Source organism: Coccinella septempunctata, chromosome 1, assembly GCF_907165205.1.
Source record: "Coccinella septempunctata chromosome 1, icCocSept1.1, whole genome shotgun sequence".
NCBI classification, from domain to species: domain Eukaryota; kingdom Metazoa; phylum Arthropoda; class Insecta; order Coleoptera; family Coccinellidae; genus Coccinella; species Coccinella septempunctata.
The window spans coordinates 37,885,467-37,910,521 of NC_058189.1; the positions used below are offsets into that span (position 1 = coordinate 37,885,467).

At 36.8% G+C, this 25,055-nt stretch overlaps 1 protein-coding gene across 1 annotated transcript in view; it reads right to left on the reverse strand.

Annotated features, from left to right (window-relative positions):
• LOC123322829 (laminin subunit alpha) overlaps window positions 1–25,055 on the reverse strand; it is a 106,595-nt gene that overhangs the window by 18,030 nt on the left and 63,510 nt on the right. Inside the window, exons 21-33 of the mRNA XM_044910858.1 lie at window positions 20,620–20,857; window positions 20,315–20,561; window positions 17,337–17,464; window positions 17,150–17,274; window positions 11,327–11,500; window positions 10,989–11,270; window positions 8,870–9,096; window positions 8,586–8,753; window positions 6,152–6,314; window positions 5,803–6,091; window positions 3,634–4,375; window positions 2,046–2,462; window positions 1,558–1,688 (exon numbers count right to left, since the gene is read on the reverse strand). Of these exons, the coding sequence (XP_044766793.1) occupies window positions 1,558–1,688; window positions 2,046–2,462; window positions 3,634–4,375; window positions 5,803–6,091; window positions 6,152–6,314; window positions 8,586–8,753; window positions 8,870–9,096; window positions 10,989–11,270; window positions 11,327–11,500; window positions 17,150–17,274; window positions 17,337–17,464; window positions 20,315–20,561; window positions 20,620–20,857 (3,331 nt within the window). The remainder of the gene's footprint in view (window positions 1–1,557; window positions 1,689–2,045; window positions 2,463–3,633; window positions 4,376–5,802; window positions 6,092–6,151; window positions 6,315–8,585; window positions 8,754–8,869; window positions 9,097–10,988; window positions 11,271–11,326; window positions 11,501–17,149; window positions 17,275–17,336; window positions 17,465–20,314; window positions 20,562–20,619; window positions 20,858–25,055) is intronic.

A 25,055-nucleotide genomic window follows, 5' to 3' on the forward strand; every position in this document is an offset into this window, starting at 1 on the left:
ACTGTGACTACGTTCGGCCAGTAAACACCGGTACAGAGCGAGTAGAACTAGAGTTTTATCACAGATAAGCTAGGGCTAATGGAGCCAGTACAAATTTTTGAATGAACGAACAACAAATGTCAACCACAAAAATCATGGAAAAAATTTGAATTTGAATGCAATTTGTTCGAAAATGTATATGAATAGATAATTCTTAGTGTGGATTCAACGGAAATTCTACAGTTTTATGAATAGTTTGTTTAAAAGTTGTTTTTTTATGGTTTGTCTCGTTTCATAACCCTACTTCTACACAAACTCCTTTCGCGCCCTACCTTGGGAGTTGGGGCTCATAGAGTTGATTCGGAAAACTCTACTCCGTCTAGAACGAACGACAACTATTGACACTTTTTGTTCTGAAACTGCGTGCCCGAACGACACGGAACAAAAAGTGCTTATAGAGTCTACTGGCCGAACGCTCCTTGTATATGCCCTACGTGTCTCTGATAATGAATTAATTCATGTTAATATGACAGTTTGTGTGGTAGGGCTGGCCATGCGGAAGAGTTGAAAATGGTAAAAAAAAATTTCGAGCGTGTCAGATTTTTGGAGGATACCTATGTTGATTGGACCCAAAGGAAACTACTTTTCGAGAGACCGACAATTCGGACGTAACGCAAGGTCACAGCCATCTGTATGAAAATCTGACACGCTCGAGTATGTACAAGTAACGACTTTTTTGCATTTTTTCATCATAAGAACAGTTGTCAAGTTCGAAACCTCAGAGCGAAAATTTTGTCTCAAAAAGTAGCATCGAAAATTATTTATTGTGCAAGTCTCCACCCTCAATAACTCAACAACGAATCAGAATTTGTGAAAACACTCAGACAGGTCTATTTTTGATGACAGGGGGATATGATTTCACGGTTTTATCGCTACATGCTGCATGCAATCTAATGGTGAGGAATTTGAGAATTTGTGGTAAATTTTTACTCATACTGTTTGTTAAAAATATTTATCTTTCAATAGAAATTATACGATCAATTAGAACATCTCTGTTTCATTTAGTTTTATCGGAACCATAATTCCATAAACACCCTGTAACTTTGTGAATATTCACACAAACTGCAGGTTCAAACAAATTTGAATCCATGCACACATTTGTGCTACAAAACAACCCACTTTCCCTATCAAATTCCTGATGGGGTTGCAATCCTCAGAGGGTTGCTAGTAGAAACAAGCTTGTATCCCAGATCATGTCCCCCAGTCATCAAAAATCGACCTGTCTGAGTGTTTTCACAAACTCTGATTCGTTGTTGAGTTATTGAGGGTGGACACTTTTGAATGGGACACCCCTTATATTAATGCTTAATGCATGGTTAAATTTGAGTTGACTGTGAAAAAAGAATGCTGGATAACCGCAATGATCTCTTTCTCATATATTGACATACATAATAATACTCATTCCATTCTTTTCAAGAAAATATTATCCCTCGTGGGTTTTTCGGATTTTTCAACTATGAAAATATTTCGATATAGTGAGATCAATTATGTGATATTCGAAAAATATTTATTACTAACCTGATAATCTTGAACTGATACCAGTTATTATCGGCGACAAATCTTGGGTTGATAACTTGTTCGTTGCCATTACCATAATCCAGCTTCAGAACAGGATAACCGTTTTGAACAACCAGTGCCATATAATCATCCTGAAACATAAATAATTTTTTTTGAAATAACTCTTAACATTTTTTTTTTCGAGGTACAGAAACAGAATAATTGCAAACGAAATTGAAATCATACAGTAAAATATTCCATAGTCTTCTGAATTATTTCATCCAGCCTAATAATATTACTACTTAATTTACTTTTGATACCAGGATAATAAAATATACATTCAATAGCTCGTTACAAAATGAAAATGCAAAAAGAAATTATAATTGATATTTCATCTAATATTTCTCTAGCAGAAAAGAAAATTTCCATACCATCAAATTTTTTTCTATTTTTTAGAAATTGATGCTTTTTCATTGACAAATTATAACGAAAAATGAAGGAAATCTTACGGTTGAAGTTCTCCTCAGATTGGTTCCCACCGGATTTCCTAAATAAAAGATCAAACCATCTTTTTTATCCGTTTTGAAATAACCAGACATTTCCATCGAAGTCGATAAGCTCTCTACATTGGGTGGATTCCTCAATTCCAAAGTGGTATTTGGATAGAATGTAACACCAACGTTAATTCTGTTAGCCAAGTCTCTAGCTAAAGCAATCTGTTGATTTAATTTGTCAATATTTTGTTTCAAGTTTTCTGAAAATTCCTGAAGTTTCTTCTGTCTACTGGGAAGATTGGTGATTGTGTCTATTAAAACCGGTAATTTATCGTTGATGGAAGTTAATTGCTTCTCAGTTTGCTGGATATTTCTTCTGGTTTGATCGAGTTCTTTGGGTAGTGCTTGAGCTTGTTTTCTATTCTCCTCCAACTGGAATGAAAAGCTTTCTCATTTTGATCACACGAACAGTGAATAATGAAATAAAGATATGCAAAACAACCTCAAAGAACGTTATTGTTTGTTACTATTCAAACCAACAATTTAGTCTGTTTTGATGTGAATCGAAGATATCAGTATCAATGAAGATATTAAAATAAAATTTTTTAGAGAAATATGTTTTGTTGTGATTAGCTTGAAGAATGTTTATTATATGAAAAGCTTTTTGAATCATATGACGAAAATTTATATCTCCACAATCTTCAGAAGAAAGATATGTTTCCTATTTGAGACGAACATAGGAATATAGCTGCAACTTATATCAATTGAAGGTACCAATCATATAGCTGATCCTTATTTGGGCCCTAAATGTTATATTTAGCTGACAAAACAAGGAACACAAGATACAGTTCTGATTTATAGCTGTTCTGTATAATATGCTCACCTGAGAGCGTTTTCGAGGAAAAAAACTTTTATAGCAATTGAAGGTCTCAAAGAAAGAACTAATATAGAACAAATATCGCAGGCTCCAAGTTTCAACTATTGATGATGTTTTCAGACAGGAGATGTCTTTGTGTTCTTTCTTTGGGGCGGACAAAAGAGACCTGCTATATAACTGCTCTATATTTGTGCTTTTAATAATGTGATATCGATGTGATATTGTGACAAGGACAGAGACATTTCTGTTCTGTTAATATAGTCACTTGAGCCATTTTCATTTTTCCTTGAATAATTGAATTCAGAATCAGTAACTGACATTTCAGTTTTCATTTCTCTAAAATTAATCGAAACATTCTGGTTCGCTCTCAGAACTGCTCAGAATCAGTTCAAAGTAATTGAACAGCAATGGTGTCAGAAGCTACGCGAAAGCACACTGAATAAATGAATGTTTCTGAATTGATCTGTAACAATCGTAAAATCGAACCAAAAAGTATAACTGCTTTTTTTGATATTTTAAGGTTGGCCAGTTGATAATTACAGGTTCGAGGCTGAGGAGGTATGACAAAATTTTCGAGTAATGAACATTTTTGTGAACCTTTAACGTTTTTTGTTGACGTGAAGGCAGAGCTATAGGTTTCACTCCATCAAAATAATAAAAAATCAGTAAGCATTTCCAAATCAGAACTAATAAAAATCATATACTTATTATTTCTGTTTGACTCACCTTCTCGAAATATGTATCAGTATCAAGGTGGCCCTCCTTCAAACGAGCAGAAGCGTATTCAGCATTCTTCGTCGAGTTCTTATAAACATCCTCATATTCATTCCTGGGCAGATTCTGCAACTTCCTATCTAATTCCTCCAACTTGTTTCTGTTATCCTCGTAAAGTTCACGTACAGGTTTGTACTTATCTTGAGCGGCTCTCAAGAGAGGCAATAAGTCCTCATCAGTGGAACTTTTCAGGTCGAAAGCTTTACCTAATGCGCTCGATGAATTTTGTTCAGCATCAAACATCACGTCATCAAGCCCACTGAGGGAATTGACAACAATGACTGCTTCTTTATCGGCTGAATGAGCAGCCTCCCTCGCATTTTTGACATTCTCAAGTATGTCTTTATAAGCGTTGGCCGCCTTGACGGCGTCTTCTGATATATATTGAGTTTCGGTCAGGAAACTTTCCAGTTCTTGCAGTTTGTCGGTAGTTTCGTTAGCGTGTTTCTCAACAACGGGCAAAAGTTCTTCGATGTCAACGATGCCCCTCTCGCTCCTGCTCAATGTTTCATTCACGCTTTCCAAAAGTTCTGTGATCTGTTTTGGAACGAGTCGCATTACGCTTATCGGCTCTGTTGATTGAAGCAATAGATACGACGAGTTTCGATTGAGGACTTCAGCTTCGCCTAAATTTCTGGTCATCGCATCCGTTTGATTCCTTATGTTTTCGAATTTTTTGTTCAAACTCTCGATCCTGAAAATCAGTATAACTTTTTGATCTGTTTCTAGTTTCTTGTTGTTAAAAATAATCATTTGGTTTCGATAGGAGAGCCGAAATCAAAATGTTTGTTCTGAAAATGTTTGAATATGCGAAATGTTTGAATATGTAAGCGAGTCGATGCCAATTTTGTGTTTCGAATGGCATGCGACATGCCCAAAAAAATATTACATTTTTGGATACCGCATCAAATTTTGATGTGATTCCTATCATAACATGAGTGCTTTTCACATTATTGACGTGATTTTCAGGTTTGTTAATTTACTTACTTACTCCACAATCTTCAGAAGGAAGATGTGTTTCTTTGAGACGGATATAGGAGTGTAGCTGCAACTTATATCAATTGGAGGTATTAATCAAATAGCTGATCCTTATATGTGCCCTAAATGTTATATTTATCTGACGAAACAAGGAACACAAGATACAGAGTAGACATTTCTGCTCTGTAATATGGTCATTCGGGATGTTTCCATTCTTTCTCGAAATTGAATTCAGAATCGATAATTGTCATTTCAGTTTTCATTTCTATGAAATTAATCAAAACATTTTGGTTCGCACTCAGAATTGCTCAGAATCGCTTCGAAGTAGTTGAACAGCAATGGTGAAGGAAGCTACGCGCGAGCACACCATAGACCTATAAAACACATGTGTTAAATATGTCTATGGAGCACACTGAATAAATGAATGTGCGACTGTTTTGGACAGATCTGGAAGCGTCGTAAAATCGAACCAAAACAAGCATATTGTCTTGCTTCATTCAAAATTGTTTATTTGTTGTTTTCAGTATTTGGTCTACTCTATCGTGGTGTGACGTTTGATTCACTAGTTTTGGGACACCCTGTATATGTAAAACTCATTCACGTTCGGAATTATAGAATCAATAAGTCAATCATTATTTTATGATAATCAGAAATTACCAAGTACTGTAATCATTGTATAAATAAAACACTCACATAGTTACGCCTGAAGAAAATCATATACAGGGTGAAATTTACGAAAGACTCAATAAATCACAACTTTCAGAGTCGGACATGGATGTCGAAACTTTGGATACCTATGTTGGTTTTTGAATTTTCGCAAAATCGCTTATGGAGAGAAAAAAGCAATGATCATTAAATATTCACTTGAATCGACTCTAGGAATATCTACAATTCCCCATGATTGGCAATGTTTTATGATGGTAATACATAAATAACAAATAAAATGAACTTGGACGTTTTGAATACTTCTACAATCAATGAGTCGAATCTTTCAAACGGTGTAAACTTCAATGGTTGAAGCCTCTTTTCAGAACAATTCATGAGTTCATCTTACTCTCCGAAGTATCAAATACGAAGCTTCCGGAAATATGGTAGTTTCTTGCCTGTTTCATCAATAGGTACCTAGTTTGTTGGATTACTCACCCAGTTTTCCTCAATAAGTTTTCAGCTTCTGTGGCTTTATTCAGCGAGTATTGTGTATTATTGTATAAATCGTCTAGTTTAGCGGTGAAGTTCTTTAGAGTTTCCTCGACCAAATCGACCTTAGTACTGAGAATATCTGCTGGTAATTTGAATTCAGACACGTTTTGGAAGAGTTTATTCGCTTTCTCTAGTTGACCGACAGCATTTTCCTCTCTGGGCGTTATATCATAATCCTTGATTGATTTCAAAATGTCTTCTCCCTGACCAACAACCATCTCAATGTTTCTACCTAATGGCGGAAAGCAAAACATGAACATTTACAATTTGCTTAAAATGGGGATATACTAACCGCTGCCCTCATTTAGCTCTAGAACAATATTATTTATTTTAGAAACTGACGATTGTGCCTGTTTCTCTGTTTCCAGTAGATCCTCTTGTAATTTCTCGGATTTAACTTTGAGTTCATCTGCATCCTTTTTCAGCGAGTCACTGTTATCCAGAGAAAAATTAGCCTGAAAATATAATTGTTGATGAAATATTTTAAACTGACTCATTCATTGCTGTATCCCGTTACCGAGAATAAATTTACAAAAAGACCCAAAAAAAAAGCTATCGGTGCGAACAGACTTATAATTTCTTACGACTAAATGCGACTGTGTGCCCTCCTGCGACTGAAGAGACTCAACCGTGACCTTCAGATCCTTCCACACTCATCAACCAGATCTGGCCGTCGCTGTATCCTTCTTGAGTCTCCATTATAACTGTGGACCAATGACCTCCAGTGTGATCTGTCTAATGAGAGTTGTTCCCAGTTATGATTGGCATTAACTGATTTTAGGAATTGATGCAGTATATAATTAAAACCGCTTATACTGGTTTCCGGGTACCCTCTGTGAATTCGCCATACAGAGCAGCTGTCTTGGTCTTCAGATTGAGGTCATGATTTTGAAACACTCTTTAGCTTCCAGAATGCCCGTGATGCCGTATTGATACGGTTGTGTATTTCCGTGTCTAGGTTAGCCCTAGTATTTATGAAGCTTCCCAAGTATTTGAACTGCTCGACCTGTCCCAGAGTTTCATTCTCCAGGCTGATACCTGTTTGAAGGCTTTCTGGCGGACTTACCAGGATTTTGGTTTTGTCGATATTGAGTCTAGGGCCTAAAGCTTCGTATATATGTTAATAGGTGTCCAACATTATCAGTAGATCCTCTGAGCTGCTAGCCATAAGTGCGCAGTCGTCTGCGTATTGAAGTTCCGTGATAAACTCTGAACGGGTTTTGAGGCGCTTCAGGTTAAACAGGCCTCCATCAATTCTGAATCTTATTCCAACACCTCTTACAGGCATACTCATTACGGCAATTATCGAGACAGCTATGGCGGAAATATTGAACAGTAAAGGCGCTAATACGCAGCCTTGTTTTATTCCAGAGTTTAAGAAATGGTCATTATGTTGTATTCTAGCGGTGTTGTTGGTATGTAGGCTTTCACACCCTGCTAAGAATTTTTCGGGTACTCCAAGGCGTTCCATGATTTCCCTGGCTCATACCCGCGGCGTCGCTTGCGTTCTAAAACGCTAGTAAAGAGAAAATTCGAATAATTCGAGAAAGGCAATGAGCATAAAATCATCAAACCTCACTACGAAAAGTGAAATAGAAAAGTTATAATAATTGTAATCGACAATAAGCATGTAACGAAAGCCCTCAAGATGAAGACCCCTGAAAACAAACTCCAATTATCGAGAGATTCGCGCAACCTTGATGAAAAAAAACGCTACCATTCCCTATTTCCTACCCAGCAGCTATAGGGCTTACGTTATCACGATCCTGACATCCTAGTCCAAATCGAAATGTTCACTTTCTGCTGAGCTGCTCAAACTCTGCGTAATCATTTTTATCTATCTCTTATAGTTCACCTAGCTTCGGCCATAAAAGCCTGAAACCAACGGTTTCATTCACTACTTGCTTATGAAAAAATTGAGATTTTTCGTCATTTCGTCATTCTTAGTCAAGACGCTGGAGGGGTTGGTAGAAAGATACATCAGAGATGGTGCTTTAGAGGCGTGCCCACATGCTTACCACGCTATCTTCTTTTGTTTTCGAGTTATAGGTCAAAATTAAAATTTCAACTTTGGTCATTATCTCCGTTTCTGTTTAAGCTAGGATGTTGAGATTAAAACATTATACAGACACTTTTTGGATAGCAATCCAGTGACGTACTATGATTTTTTCCAACAGGTATATTTGCTGAGCTATAACATAAAGATTTATTTTTAAAGTTTAAAATAAAATGACCTAGAAAGACTAAGGGTGAAGTATAATATATTTCTGAAACGGTAAAAAAATGGCGATTCTTTCTAAATCATTTTAAACTACTGTTTTCATAAGAAAAAACACAACTTTATGTTATAGCTCAGCAAATGAACCTGTAGGAAAAAAATCATAGTACGCCACTGGATTGCTTTCACAAAAGTGTCTCTATAATGTCTTTATTTCAACATCCATAATGACCAAAGTTGAAATCGCACAAATTTAAATTTTGGCCTACAACTCAAGGTTTGTCGGGTTTACCCCTTCACACCTTCAACCTTGTAGTTACAGAGGTGACTATGACGACTGGGAACAGGGACAATGGCGTGATAGTAGACTCTTTAAGTGGCACGCGAGGGCTCTCAAGATGGTGGAGGATATCAACGAATCCCTTCTTCGGGGAAGGGATTCAACCGCGCGGATCTCAGCTTTTACTTCTCCGAATCCAAAAGGGGCTCAAACTAGCAAACATCTTACCTTCCTATTAAGATTTTTCGCCAATGTTTCCAGACTTTCGAGCTCACTAATTGAACTGTTCAGGTTGATTTGTTTCGGATCCACTTCATCGAATCTAGGTTTGAGTTCATTCACTAACTTCCTCATGTTGTCCAATTTTTTCAAAGTGTAGAATCCCTGTTGTGTAGACTGAAAAGATAAAAGTAACATATTGAATAATTATTATCGCTTAAAGTGGGAAGGAAGAAGAACAAAAAACTATTTTTGAGTTGAAAATGAAAACGATAAAATGCTCAGATACTCACATCAAACTCCACAATGACTGGATCGATCAACTGCTTCAATGCGTCCGTCGTATTTAGAAGTGCGTGGGTGCAGGAATCGCATTCATGACATCCATATTCTGGTACAAAAGCCCATCTATATGGACACTGGTCGCACTTCTCGCCCATTACACCAGGCAGACACTCGCATTGTCCAGTCAATGTGTTACATCCAAATCCAACAGAATAATCACTTTTGCATCCACATGCTAAAAAATAATTGAAAAATCTTATTGTATTCCTTTCATTTTCTACATAATATTCATATTTGTCGAAAAACTGGGTAGATCTTTGCCTTAAAGCAAAAACACAACAACAAAAATATTAAATACTCAGTTTCAAGAGACAATATAATAGAATAAGCATTGAAACAGTTTGGCGGCTTAGAGAAAGCTGATATACAACTCCTGCCTAACTTCAAGGATTTCCCAATAAGAAGTTTCATTTGAAAATCCCGCTATTCAGGAACCTGCCAAATTCAGAACTTGACAGGTGACAACTGGACACTAAATTAATTCCATTCGAAAATTGAAAATTATTGCATTATTGAGTTCGAAATATGCACGAAAACGCACCAATATGAAACCCCCTCTTAAGACTCCTTAATCTTAGGGTACAAAACTTTTTCTTTTGGGTACATTTCGGTACAAAACTAGTAAAAAACTGAAATTAAAAAAAATTGCAATATCAAAAGTGGAGGGTGAGCATGTCTACGGTCCCCCAAAATTAAAAAAAAAATCATTTTAATTAGGGGTGCAAATTTTTTTTCAACGGTACATTTCGGTACAAAACTTAAGCGTAAAAAAAAAGTGAAAAATTCAAATTTGGGGGGCTGGAGACATGAACCTAATCAAATGAGTTATTTAAAAGTTCATCTCGCTTTTAATAAGATTCTTATATGTTTATGATGGGCTGTTACATAATACTTGGACAGTACAGTACTTCAGGTCTACATCAGATTATGTGTGCAGATTCATTATGGGCTTCTTTATCCTCACAGACGTTCTCTTCAAGCTGCGTTAAGGTCAATTCTTTGTGGTACATCCTATCTAACTTCAATTATTATTATTCTTTAGGCCTAGAAACCATGAGCAAAGTCAAGAAAATCCAGGATTCTGTCCGAGGTATATTTATAAATTGAGGAAATTCGACAGGATGTCACGAACTGCATGAAAATAAATTTCTCGATAAGGCCAGCAGGTTAAAACTGTCAACATTAGTTATCTTCCATAAGGCCATAATATCCGCAGCTCCTTCGTATCTCCTCATCTATCTCTGATACATACATAACCTCAACATCAGAAATCGTGGTCTTAAATCGCCCCGACTTCGTTGAGTTTCTATTGTGCGTATAAGCTGATATTAATCTTTTTCTTTAAAACCTTTCTTGGCTCAGGATTTGAGTGGAAGAAGAAAGACTATTAATACCCACCTCAACACTACCCTGTAAGTTTTTTGTTTTTTTTTAATTATATCTCCACAATTAACAATCAGAATAATATTCTTTAAATTAATACGTTGACATTATAATGAAATGGCTTGAAGCCGCACTTCAAGTTTCTCTTCAGTGAGAGAAACTCATTATTCCATTAAATCAGCTGGCCAATGTATCTGTAGTCTTCTTGATAAGGAGTTTGTCAGTCGTGGTTGTAGTAAGATATTTGGGTGGTTTTCCATTCTTGCGTGGTGATTTAGTCTCCTACACTTGATGACTTCTTCAACATATGGGATGTTTAGGCCTTTATGTAAAGTTTGGTTGGTCACATACCATGGGGCGTTGGCCATCATTCGCAGAATTTTTGATTGAGTTCTTTGGATCAGAGCTATGTTGGATTTGCTTGCACATCCCCAGATTTCTATCCCGTATGTCCATATTGGGGTAATGATAGTTTTATACAGCAATATTTTGTTCTCGAGAGGTAGCTTGGATACCCTGTGAGTATCGCACAAATATTGTTTTGTATTTTTTTTCGATATCATTCGAAAAAATCTTTAATTTGATACCTCATTACAGTAGCAGGAAAGTACAGCATTCAACAAAATACGAAAAAATTTGTGGTGAAATTAATAATCGATCGGTATGAACATAAAATAAACTTACAGCTACATCCATCTGCGGTATAATTCCAGTGTCCTGGTGCGCATCTGTCACAAGTCCTTCCAGTCACGCCAGTTTTACATTGGCATTGACCGGTAACGTCATCACACTGGCTGCTATTTGATGCTTCTGCACATAAGCACTCCTGACATCCTTTACCAGATTGGAACCCAAAGTGTTCGTATTTACATCTATCGCACTTTTCTCCCTCAACATTAGGTTTACAAACACATTCCCCTGTGTAACTATTACAATGATCTGTCCCAAGTTTATCACATATACAAGCTGAAATTGAAAGATTGTTGAAAATATTGTTCAGGGTAATATCTTTGAATACTCACATTGGCAATCCTTCAATTTGACTGCGTCTCCGAAATATCCAGGGGCGCACAATGAACAAGCCTGCCCGGAGGTGTTATTGAGACATTTCTTACATTCCCCGCTCACAGTATCACAGGACTGAGGATCACTGGGGTTTATATTGCCAGAGCACTGACAGGGTTTACAATAATCACCTGAAAAAGTTTCATTAGTCATCACTGAACATTTGCTCAAAACTACTGATATTGGATTTATCAGAGTCATCTGACAGATATTTCTGTTAATTCTTTTGATAATTTTTTGATTTTTTTGTTGAGGCGCGGGAGTACGAAAAAGAAATTGAAGCTTGTGAGTACAAGGATACAGTTTAGTGATTTGCCTTTTTATTCGACTTCTTCTGAGAAATACAACATCCACCTCGATTGAACTTGCACGCAGCTTCGTCTAACATGCATGTCGACCGCAAAATGCTCTGTTCCCTAAGACATAGCCAACTAGAATTGAACAGGCCGGAAGATTCCAAAATGCGGCGTTGTACATACTACATCAGCGTGTAACAAATATTTCGGCCATTTCGGTTGTCAAGTCAGTAGTTCACATTGGAAAGAGTCAAAAGCCTTCGATTTACTCGTTTTTTTATTAGTGCGCAAATCAAAAATAAGTGTTGAAATTACTAGAACGGTGTTCATTATTGAAGAATTGAATTTGTTGTGACGACATCTAAAAAAATCAACAGGAGCTATATCACACATATGCGCACGTCGGTTTGAGTACTAAAGGTATGGATTCGGCAATGCGTCGGATGCATGCAGTGGCTGCAGAATGTGACTGCTGCGCCTGTGGCATCGACTGCTCATGCGCAACTTCCAAGCAAAAGTTACATTCTGTAGCACTGCAGCATTTCTCCATGTATCCGACGCACTACCGAAACCGAAACCTTAAGTTCGTATTTATGCAGCAGCTGGTTGCAATAGCAATTATAAATCCCCAAATGACAGATTACTTACTTAGATTTCGAAAGAGAAAGAGGACATGGCTAAACCTGATTCATAAAGAGAGGAGTTTTGAAATTAACGAAGACTCTGTAGTATATATCGAACATTTGGTAGATACATGTAATTTGAGAGAGAACTCTTTTCCAACCGTTGTCTTCAATACACCAGGAAAAGTTTCCTTATCAACTGATAATGCATTTCCTCAAAGTTTTCCAAAAGAACAGTCTTCAATTACCCTTGAAATAACAGATCCAGTAGAAGAAAGAACACAATCAGGTTATACGACAATGTTTACAGCGGCTGATAGGACAAACGAGATCGGATTGATTCATTTTTAAGTGAATACTTCTTTGGGCTCGCTCGGACATGGAAGTGAATCAAGATTTATTCAAATCTGCGCTACGGCCGAATGAAATTAAATAATGGAGAGAGTCGACTTAGAAGGTGTAGAAGGGGGTGAGTAGTGGGATCTTGATCTTGCTGGTACGCTACAGCTTCGGACTCTTCGGAGTTTAGTACGGACAAAAGGTAAAGAAAGCAGCGATAGTTATTGGAGGATTGGCCAAGTGTGTATGTAGTTTCAGAATAAAGTAAGATATTCATATGTTAGGAACAAACAAATCTACAAGGACTTGGAATGGGAACCAGTTACAGAATTTATGAAGAGAAAGGCGGAAAGGATATTCGACAAAGCCAAACAACATCCAAATGAGGAACTACGAAGATTAGTCGACTACGATCCAACGGAAGAAGCTAGAAGGTCAAGAACCTACCACCGAAGACCGAGAGATCAGTTAAGGATTTAAATGTAACCAAAGAAGAGCTTAACCTATAAAAGCTATAGGCAGCAAACAACTATCAACACGACTATGATCGTGTGAGAGTCCAGAAACCATAATAGTCAACTGGTTAATAGGCAAAATGCCCGGAACCTATGAAGAAGCAGTTAAGGGTTTTTAGTGGGTCTCGAGCTCAGAGAGTGAGAATCCCCACACTGTTCCCCCTCAGCAGAGGGTGTAATAATAATAATAATAACTGTCATTTATTGACCACAGTCAAAGGCCATCGACCAAAGTCCTTCAGCCTTGTACATTTAGATACATCGATGTAGCAAAAAAAAAAAAAAGGTTAGACTATTATATACTAAATTGGGTTAATTTTTTTTTTATTGATCTACATAGCCATGGACGTGAGACTGTCCATGATTGTTTGGTCTGGAAATTTTCTGAGTGGGTTGCTCGCTGTATCTCTGTGGAACATGCCATATATATCCTCCAGTTCTTTGACCCGGTTGAAAAATCTGCCATTTAAAATTTTCAGTCGTTCTATTATTGGCTGTATTTTGGTCTTTCTGTAGAGTAGTTCATTGGATGGATTGTGTAATTTATTGAGGGGGTGTCTCATTCGTGTTATTGTTCTCAGAGATGTTCTCTCCCCTACCTCTAGATTTTTTAATACCGAATTTGTGGCATTTGCATATAATGTATGCCCGTACTCCAGAATTGGTCTGCAAACTGTTTTGTATATTTTTGTGGCATTTTCAATGCTTAATCCTTCGTTCTTGTAGGTGAGACATTTGAAGTGTTTCGCTCTTGCAATTGTTTTTTTCTTGGAGAGGTTTGATTGAAGCTTCATATTTAGTTTACCGTCGATTTGTATGCCAAGGTACTTTATTGACGGAGACGGAGTTATATTTCTACTGTCTATCTGAACTAGAGGAGAACTTGGTCTGATCTTGTGGTTGAAGATTATGAATTTAGATTTTTCAGGGTTGGGATGTAGCCTCCATTTGTAAAACCAGGTTATCAATCTGTCCATGTAAAGTTGTAATGCCTTTATGCACTTAGCTACGGTTTTTCCATGCGAGATTATAATGGTGTCATCGGCATATTGCAGGAGATACTGATCTTTGCTATTGTTCTCAGGTATGTCATAGCAGAAAATATTAAAGAGCAAAGGGGAAAGGGGTGAACCCTGTGGTGTACCCTGTTCTGGTGAGAATGAGGTGGATGTTGTCTCATTGATTTTTACACAGAGTTTCCTTTCTTCCAGAAAACTTTTCACCATTTTTATTAAATAGTTCGGAGTGTTGAGTTTGTGTAACTTAAAAAGTAGGCCCTTATGCCACACGCTGTCGAAAGCCTTGTTGATGTCCAAACTAACAGCAGCTGTCTGTTTCCGGGTTCTTTGGGCGTTTTGTGTGTTGGATACAAATATAGTAAGAGGATGAATTGTTGACTTTTTTGAGCGGAATCCAAATTGGCTCTTTGGGATAGCGTTCTTAATTTTCTCTTCCAGTCTTCTTTTAATTATTTTTTCAAGAAGTTTTCCCAATACAGGCAGCAGTGTTATGGGTCTATAATTTTGTATTTTATGATGGTCTGTACCGTGTTTGGCAATGGTGATTATGGTGCCCTTTTTCCATATTTCTGGGAATACTCCGGACCTCAAACAGTATTCATACATCTGAATAATTTTGGCATGTATTTCCTTGTCTAATTTCCTTACAATACTCCATGGAACATTGTCTGATCCTGGGGCACTGTTCTTACTTTTGGAAAGGACATCGTAGTATTCCTCTTCCAAAATATTGACATTTTCATTTTGGTGGGTACTGTCAGCATTCCTGAAAAAACCTTCATACCAAGTGTTTACTTTGGTTTCTTGACTGTAGTCATATTTGATATTTCCATCATATTGGAATGCACCTCTGAAGTAGGCAGCAAACTGTTCTACCTTCTCTTTGTTTGACCTATATTCTTTGTTGTTATCTTTGAGCGTAGGGATCTTATGCAATTGTTTGTATTTCGAGAGTTTGTTAACCTCTTGATAAAATGTTTTTCCCTTTGTTTCGTTAATTTTGTTGCATGCGTTTATCCAAGTGTGTTGTCTGTATTGTTGGACCATGATATGAATGCTTTTGTTGATTTCATTGATGTTTCTTTTAAATTCAGGCTGGGGTTGAATCAGGTATTCTCTGTACATTTTTCTTTTCAGTTTTATCAGGTTTATAATATATGGTGGGAGTTCGTGAAGTACCGTATGATAATTGGCTATGGGAGTATTTTTTTTTATGCTATTTGATAGGGTGTTGTTGAAGAGGGTGTGTTCGTCTGTTTTGCAGATTTTCCCCCTGCTACACCAAAAAAAAAAGATATTCACTCGTTGTGTGAGTATGATAATAATAATAATAATAATCTTCATTCATCTCCTAAAACATTCGAAATTTAAGTCCAAAAAATACACAGAAAAAAACCCAAGTGAACAATAAAAATCAATATCAAGTTACAAAGTATCATTCAGGTATTCATTCAGACTATAATAGCCTTTCCCACATAACAGAGATTTACAGCGGGTTTCATAAAACTTTGATTGTCCGATCAACGATTTCACAGTCACTCGATTTCTAAAACTAAATCACTGAAACTTTTTCATTTCTGAATATATAGAAGAAGTAGCAATTAAGAATTATTAAATGGACTTATGAACGTCATTATTTGATACGAGAATGATATTCTGAATAATCATGATTGTATTATCGATTGAAAACAAATTGACGTCTGTTCGTCAATCAAGGGTTGATTCCCCGATCAAGCTTTATGAAACCCGAGGTTAGTTTTCCTCTTGAATGGGACAAAATTATTCATAGCCTTCAAACATTCAGGTAATTTATTGTATAGTCAATACCGAAGATCAAGCGCAAGACCCTCTTTTGAAAAAAAAAACAAAGATTCTGTTGACATCAGTGGAATTATCCACAATAAAATATTGTACGATATATGGCTGTGAACCAACCAGTAGTACAAATTGAGAAAACATTCAGTTGAAAAACAATTTTTATCTCGGTATATTTCATAATGGGATGAATTCAATTTCTTACTCAATATGTCTATGTGATGGCTCCACCTACGATATTCGTCAATGTATATACCTAAGAACTTTATATATTCTTCAGATTTTATTGAAGTATTTGAAAAGGTGATGCTCAAAGTGTCATGCCCAATGTTTTTGTTAGATCCCTTGAGAATTGAGTTTCCTTGAAATCCGGGGTTGTTAATAGTGGAACTAAATACTACAGCTACCTACTCGTGTTGACTTATTTTCGGTGAAATATTATGAAACACAGATAAATATTCGCACTTCGAAGGTAATAACAACAACATCTAATCCTCCGGCCTGTTTAATTCTGGAAGGCTGAAACTAAGAGCATCGAGCACATGGATGCTTGCATCTATCTTTATTCTGGGAGGTAGATGGTGCTGGGGTATTGCAAATACGTGACGGTTTCCATCGGAGTAGGAGTTGTGTCGCTCTGGTGAGGTCAAATAAGACCGAATCAATTGTCAGAATGCACCATTCTTTGATGAAATAGTCGATCACTGAATTAAAGTTTTCCCTCGAGAAATATCGAGTTATAATTACATACCTCCCTATTTATTCGAAAACATATTTCTAGATCAAGACCGAAATAAGGCGTCAAAATAAGTTAGAATGATATCTAGTTCTTTCTATTTAGCTCCTTAAGTATTCCTACAGTTCCTACAGTGCATGAAGGTAGGTAAGGTATATTTTAATCTGCCGTACCTGGCTTTTAATATTGCCGATAAAGAAGCGAGGAAATTATTCTAACCATGACATTTGTTGATGTTTATATCGACCGATTCTATGCTTCTGAATTGAAAATTACGGCCTATACGTTATCAATAACAATAATTAATTGGTTCAATAGTTACGGTCCGTTCAATATAGTGATGATTTAGCTTATGATATAAAAGTATATTCGTAATATTCTGATATTGAAAAGGCAGAACAAAGAATGTATTCTTCTCTTCTCATAAATAACTTTACCCAATATTCCAGGCTTTCCGTAATAACCAGAGGCACAAGCATCACATTTAGCCCCTATGTAGCCCTCAATACATTCGCAGCTTATTTTTTCTCCATCTGAACTGACGTCGCAGGCTGTAGCGAAGCTATAAAACAATTAAGTATAATCATTTTTGGAATAAATGAATACCAATAATAGTGAACTCACTTATTGCTAGCGATAGGTAATGGACATGCACAGATAAGACAATCTGTTGGTGTGCCACCTTTCGCGTTGCCGTGGTACCCTACTTCGCATTTTTCGCAGTGGTCGCCTACTGTGTGATGAGTACAGTTCTGAAATATAAGTTAAATTGGTTAATTTTTGAAAGAACCTGTACTTGTCAAATGGGATATAGAGTATACGACCAGGCATACCTGGCAGATATGTATCGGGTTTTCCAATAAGGACTTGACAACTTTTTTTCAAAATAAAATGCAAACCATTTGAGATATTTCAAAAATTTTTTTATCGGGCTGAAGTGCAATCAAAACATTTATGAATGGAATTTGACTTCGTTCATATGGCTACCGCAGTCACGTTTGGAGCGGTCGATTCGTTGTACCCAATTTTCGATGACTCGGCCACACATTTCGGCCGAAACCGCTGCTATTTCGCGTTCAATGATATTTTTTGTGGATGAAGTGGTGTTTCTTGAAGCCCATGTTGATTTCACCCGACCAATAACGCATATTTTGCTTATTGACGAACCATTGAGCCAAAAATAAGCTTGAAGATGAAGACATCATCTTGGCTCATCTTTTCCAGAGCCCAATCGGAGAACGTACGTCGTTTCAAATGTTCTATCAGCTTCAATTCTTGAGTCAGCTTGATCTTGTATGGATGTAAACCAAGATCCTTACGCAAAATTCGCCATAAAGTGGTCTGGGCGATGCCCAACTCTTAAGAACGCCTTGGAGGTGACTGATTTTTATCATTTGCTAAGGACGTTTCAACAGCAGCGATATTTTCGACTTCAAAGAGAAGAAAATTTTTCTCATAGTCAACATTTTTCATTAATTCGTTTTTATGATTTTCAGATGCATCGAACGTATTCCAACTTCCCATAGGGCACAGTATCAGACTCCAAACGTATTTGCGAAACACTGTAATGAGAAAAACGATATGCATGGATGGGGAAATCTTCTTTCGAGAAGCCACGTGTGAGAAAGCTTACGTCGTTTGAATCCAGGTGTCGCAACGATTTATTACGTACTTCGATGCCACTACTGGCATTCAACAGAAGTTTCATCTACTTCGTTGGTCTGTCGTTGAATAATGCGGTACTGATGAGCTCAACCAAGACCTAAACCGGTATATCGCTACTCTCCTTAGATGGCGACAGGTTTTACCTGATTCACTCTCAATGTAGAGTATAAGTAAATTTCTTCCAGGATAGGCAAAGTAGGCACCGCCTACCCTAACCAAAAAATTATTTATATATTTTACACCAGACTTCTTTTATTCATTTCAATTAATTAAGATATATTATCGATGCTTATTTTATTAAGCACCCACTACCGCTTCACTTCAGCGTAATGAATCAGTGAAAAAATGGTACACTGGACGTACAGAGTGTATTTGAGGGTGAGGCTTCTTCTTCAACAGAAGGTAGAACTCGTCAAAATGAAGCGTTTCAGCAAAAATCAACTATACAAAACTTTCAAAATAACAAAGTTTGAAGTTAACAAACCACCACTGGTTACCAATGATTGTGAAACTGGGCCTTAGTGTTGCTGGGATTTTATTAACTATTGTGGTAAAGCTTTAAACACCAAAATTTTGCCGATTCCTTGTTTGAGGATATGTAAATGAATTTGTCCATTTTCTGCTATAATTACAATGTTCAAAGAAATTTTCACCAATCATAATTGACAAAATTTGGATTGCTACTTCTTCAACTATGCAACACTGGATTTATTTCCATAGCTATTTCATTTTTTTTTTCCATAATATTTCTGTACATATTGCATCATTCTGTTAAATAAATCTTTTATTATATTGAATATCGTCGTTAAAACCCGAAAAATGTGTAACTCCCAATTTAATCAAAAAAGACATTTTGATGCCATCCCTTAGCGGTTTTCAACATCTACATGCTCAGAAATTTTTATTTTTCTCGAGCAAAATAGAATAATGTGTATCTTCGTGCTTGAAATTGTTTAAAAGAAATATGTGTACCTCCCTTACACTAGCACGGCGTCAGTGCATATAACCACATCACATCAGTGGATAACATAAGAAGTAGTGGAAAAATAGTGCTGCTTTGCTGTGAAAACAAAGGTAAATATTAAGGGAGTACGGGTAATGAAAAAAGTTTTTTGCCTCTCCTGTAAAATCATCTAAAATGGAGTAACACATGTCTCGGGTTTTAACGACGATATGCTCTATTTCTTCACCTAAAATACGTTTTGTATGAATTTTCGGGCTATTTCCATCGAAATAGACCAATAAGTTCAATCATCATCGACAATGATTTGAATTCCCGCCAAACTACGATTAGTTCAGCATACAAACACAAGAGGCGCTGGTATAGGCGCGACCAGGCTTTAGTACGTACGTTGGCCATCTAGAGGGATTAGTTTATCTATGGATCGTAGGACTTCACTCGTTCGCCTTCGAAACATTTCGCCGTTTGTCGCGATCGAGCCCTCAGCTCTCGTTTTTGTGAGAAACATCTCATCACAAACTGTAGACCGGTTTCGGGATTATTATTGTCCCTCATGAGTACAATGCAGTGATAAACATTTCAACCGGTGAATGGGGTCTTTGAGCGGAACTAGGGCGTCGCTAGAAGAAATATTTTCAATTCTCATCACGATAAACCACCTGTCCCACCAAGACTTAACCAAGCCCCACTTACTCTATAAAATCCTACACCCATCCATGACTCCCAGACATAACACTACCTGCAGTCAACGAAAGTACAAGTCAGCGGAGTAGTGTGAGCAGTATATATTCATATTTGAATAATTCAGAGTAACTCGTTGGAAAACATTTATTCGGTTTTGAAATATGACCAATATTTCCATTTACACTCTCCATAGAGAACTATGCATTTTGGTAGATTCAGAGGATAATTTATGCCAATATCTCCGTTATCGATTCTCCAGATTGTATGTCTGAATAATTTTGGATCCACTCACCAAGCAGACTCCAGTGTTGACATCGCATTCTTCCGCATGGCCATTGCACTGACAGGGAACGCAATATCCTCCATGGGGTCCTAACGGTATTCTGTAGTAACCTGGGGCACATTCTTCACATGAAAGACCCTGATAATTTGGAGGACACTGACATTCTTCAACGGTGTTTGCATACTGTATGCCTTCCATGCCATTATCATTGAAGAACTGTTGTGAAATTGCCTCTTCTAAAGATATCCTACCAACTCTAAAAAGGATTTCACACCAATGATTTTGATCAGAGTTAACATAAAAGTTTTACTCACCTTGATGTCACGCTAGCAGTCCAGTATTTAGCTCTCAAGTAAATGCCCTTCAAATCGCGCAATACTTCCATTATATGTTCTCGTTTTGCACCTACACCAATAGGTAAGTTGAAATTACTTTCGACAAGTTGAACAGTGAACATGAATTCTTGAGCTTGTGGAGGCTGTTCCAAACTTGTGTAAGTCAAGTACGTGTTATTTCCCTCCAAAATAACGTCCGGTCCACTCACTGCAGATCCTGCAAAACAGATGACCAAAAATTCAGATTTCCACATACCATTGATTTTGATATAAGAATCAATAAATGTAAAAACTGAAACCATAAAAGATCTAAGAATAGTATGTGGTTTCGGTCATATTTGGTGAGAGCAAGAAGACTCAACGAAAAGTGAATATATCAAGTCAATTCCGTGCCTCAAAGAAGGCGAAAATACATATAGTCTTCTTCGTCTTCGATGTCTTCGTGTGTCCCTGAATGATGATATCTAATATACAGTGTGTCCTATTTGAATTCAAATACTTGAGGCTATTTTCGGTGAAACCAGAATGATGGTTTTATTGACCTATACTTCGTTATGTATGTGTCGCTGTTAGGGGGCACAATAGACCTTAAGGTCGCAGTGAACACTAACCCCTTTTCACTATACTATACTATACTATATGTATGTGTCGAATTGGGACAAACTTATACTCGTTGGAAAGATGAATTCATGTACTAGCAAAACACGTTATGACCGAACGATTCAGTTGTCAATTAAAGAGTCAAAGATGGAAGTGAACAAAGAAGAAATTCGTTATGTTTTACGATTTTGCTTTGATAAAGGGGAAAATGCAAGTCAGGCGGCTGCAAATGTAAATAAGGTTTATGGTGCCAATACTGCAACAGCCAATCACGCTGTAATTTTGGTTTCGTCGATTCCGTTCCGGTAATTTTGATGTGAAAGATGCACCACGCATTGGGAGCCCTATAGTCAAGAATGTCGATAAAATCATGAAAATGATAGAAGTAGATCGGATTGAGAGCTGTCGTAGCATCGCTCAGGAACTAAGGATCGACCACAAAACAGTTTTGAACCATCTGCATAAGACTAGATTCGAAAAGAAGCTTGATGTTTGGGTGCCGCACGAGCTGAAAAAACGAACGGAAAAAACCGTGTTTCCATCTGCGATTCCTTAGCCAAACGGAACGTAATCGGGCCTTTTTTGAAGAAACTGGTGACTGGGGATAAGAAACGGATCACATACGATAATGTCATGCGAAAACTTTCATGGTCGAAGAACGGTGAAGTCGTCCAAATGGTGGCCAAACAAGGATTGACGTCCCGGAAAGTTTTGCTGTGCGTTTGGTGGGATTGAAAATAGGGTATCCTCTACCATGAGCTACTGCCTAATGGTCAGACGCTAAATTGAGATCTCTATTGCCAGCAATTAGATCGATTGAAATCAGCAATCGATAAAAAAAGGCCAAAATTTTCCAATAGAAGAGGTGTTGCATTCCAACATGACAACGCCAGGCCACACACGTCTATGATGACCCTCCAGAAGCTCTGGGACCTTGGTTGGGAGGTTCTTATGTATCCACTTTATAGTCCGGATCTGGCCCCAAGCGATTACCATCTATTTCTGTCGATGTCAAATGCTCTTGGTGGTGTGGAGTTGTCCTCAAGAGAGGCTTGGGAAAACTGGCTAACGCAGGATTTTGCCAATAGGAACAAGACGTTATGAGAACGGGGAATTATGAAATTACCCTCTAACTGAGTAACTGAAAAAATGGGCGCATACTTGAGCCAAAACGAATGATTGTAACTATGCTAAATAAAGCTATGAAATGAAAGTAAAAATAATGGATTTCGTTTTCCCCAACCTAATATTATATTCACATAGATAAATATCAGATTTGAGGGCAATTTAAATAAGGGCCATTCTTCGGGTAATAACTGAATGGTTTATGACCATACTTTTTTGAATATTGGCGAAAAAATTTTTAATAATTTTCATTTTTTCCGTTTTGTGGTATTATGAAAGTGTTTACTGTTTGGACCAGAAATGTACTGGCTGTTTATGAAAAAATTATAAAGTTGGACAAATCAAATTCATCAAAACTCAAGATTTCCAAATTACTATTTTTAATTATTTTAGCCCACTCTACGTAAGGAAAAAAGAGGATTACCCAAATCTGTACACGTAAAAATAAACTTCCAGAGAAAAAACTTGAAACAAGGGAAAACAGCAATCCCGTACTGCTTGATTAGTCCCACACATCCGGAAACCACAGAGTCAAACTAAAATTTGATTTTTATGTCTATAAATAATTTTTCATACATCAGGAATTTTTGATAGATTCTCATCAATACCAGCAAACAGAACAGAACATATTCAATTTTCAACAAAATCATGTTCTAAAACACAATACGGCCCTCGTTATTACAATAGCATCTTCTGGTGAGTGAGGGTAATCTTCACATTTTTGTCAAAATCATTTGGGTAATCTGTTTGGATTTTCATCAAGTATAAAATGTCAGCATTATTTATTGAAACATACAATTTAAGTTCTTTTCTTCGGTTTTTGGGAGTCACAGACTAATCAAAAAGTTCTAAATGGCTGTTTTACCTAATTTCCAGTTTTTACCTGATAAATCTTAAATTTTTAGTATCAATTATAGGGTTTAATTAGGTAATAACTTCTCTTTTTTATGTAGAACCGAATGAAACAATAAAAAATATGGGTCGTATTTGGAAATTTCGAGTTCTAATTAATTCGATTGTCCCAATCACTCTGTCCATTTTAGGTCCAAACAGCAAACACTTAAAAAAAATAATATAATATGTAATAAAATAATGATATTTGGAAAAAAATGTCTCAAAAAGAAATACTCAAAAAAATTTGACCTCCCGCTTTCACCATTTTTTTTATTAGAATAAAGCAACTTCCCAACAACTCTTTAACATTTGAGTTTCTTCCTAAAGTATGGTTTTTTATTGAAAATCCGAAGATCCTTTGGTGTAAGAGCCCATGCTGTTAAATTTAAACCTTACATCAACCCAATCCAGTCCTTTCCGAGTTCTCACCCTTTCGGAAGTAGTTTGAATGGCGGTGCGAAAGCCCTTGTAAAAATTGAGTGATGCCCCTTCCCCAGACCTTGCTCTTGTCTACGCTACTGACAAGTTCCTGGCAGCCACGTACTGTACTGTACTCTATGGTGCCTTGGACTACCACTAATTGACCAACGTAGAAGCCCCACTCTGGAGCTGTCAGAAATTTCCGTTTCCGTCGAAGCGGAAATCATATTCTTTTTGTTCACGTTGATGAAATCACTTCTCTCGTATATTATAAAACTTCTCTATTGGTTCACATTTTCAAGTAATTTTCTTCTCTTCTCGCTCAATTTTGGTGCTAACTAGTTCCACGGAAGATTATTAATTACTCCATTTTCATTTCCTTTTCATGATTTCATGATGAAATGTTTCCACGTGTAAATTCATAAAGAATCTACAAATGCTTTGTAATCCTCCCTAGTACTGCTCAATTGATATGTTCACTCGAATGAACTCATTTATGTGCCTCCTCATGAATTTATATTTTTATTATATTTTACAATTTACATAGATGTTCAGACCACTCTAGATTTTCTCACATTGAAATGGGTATGTTGCACCAGAATTGAACTTCATGTCCTTTTCTTTGATAATGAATGCTGGTTTGATGTCTTCTCATGCTCATCTCACTAATTTGAGTCGGTTCATTTCATTCCTGTAGTCAACGCTGTTGTTAACCTCTCACTTACATATGATTTATTCCTGTTATCGAGTTTCAAATTAATGATTCCAGATTTAGTTTTCTTCAGAAGACGAAGTGAACTTCTCTTCAACGGTTTGTAGTAAGCCATGACATTGGTTGATAGTCTCTCGTCCTGGTTCCACCCTGGAAGGTCTGCTCTGGTAATCTTATACTCTCTCAGTTGGAATGATTTCATCATTATATTTCGAAAATATTGAATTGATGTGGCCGAAATCCATAATTGAACGTATTTCGCTATCACAATAGCATCTTCACGTGGGTGAAGGTATACTTCACTACGTCGTTTGAGAACTAATTTTGTGAAAATCGTATAATCTGTTCAAAGTATTATATTTTGTATTCTCAGAGATATATTTTCATATTCATTGATCTTGCTCGATATACAGATTAGATCTTAAGCCTTCTGCTCTTCTCGAAACCAACGATTAGTGGTTTCCCTCATTAGTACTCTCCTTCTATATCTGTCATAATTTATCAATTGTATTATTATAATTATTGCTCCACTCATATTTAATGTATTGATCTCATTGATGACCAGACTTAGATAATTTAGTCTACACCTCTTGATCTTCATAATTATCACAACTAAGCCTTCTCATTGAAATTCATTATTCTAATCTTCTGTTTTTCTGCCGGT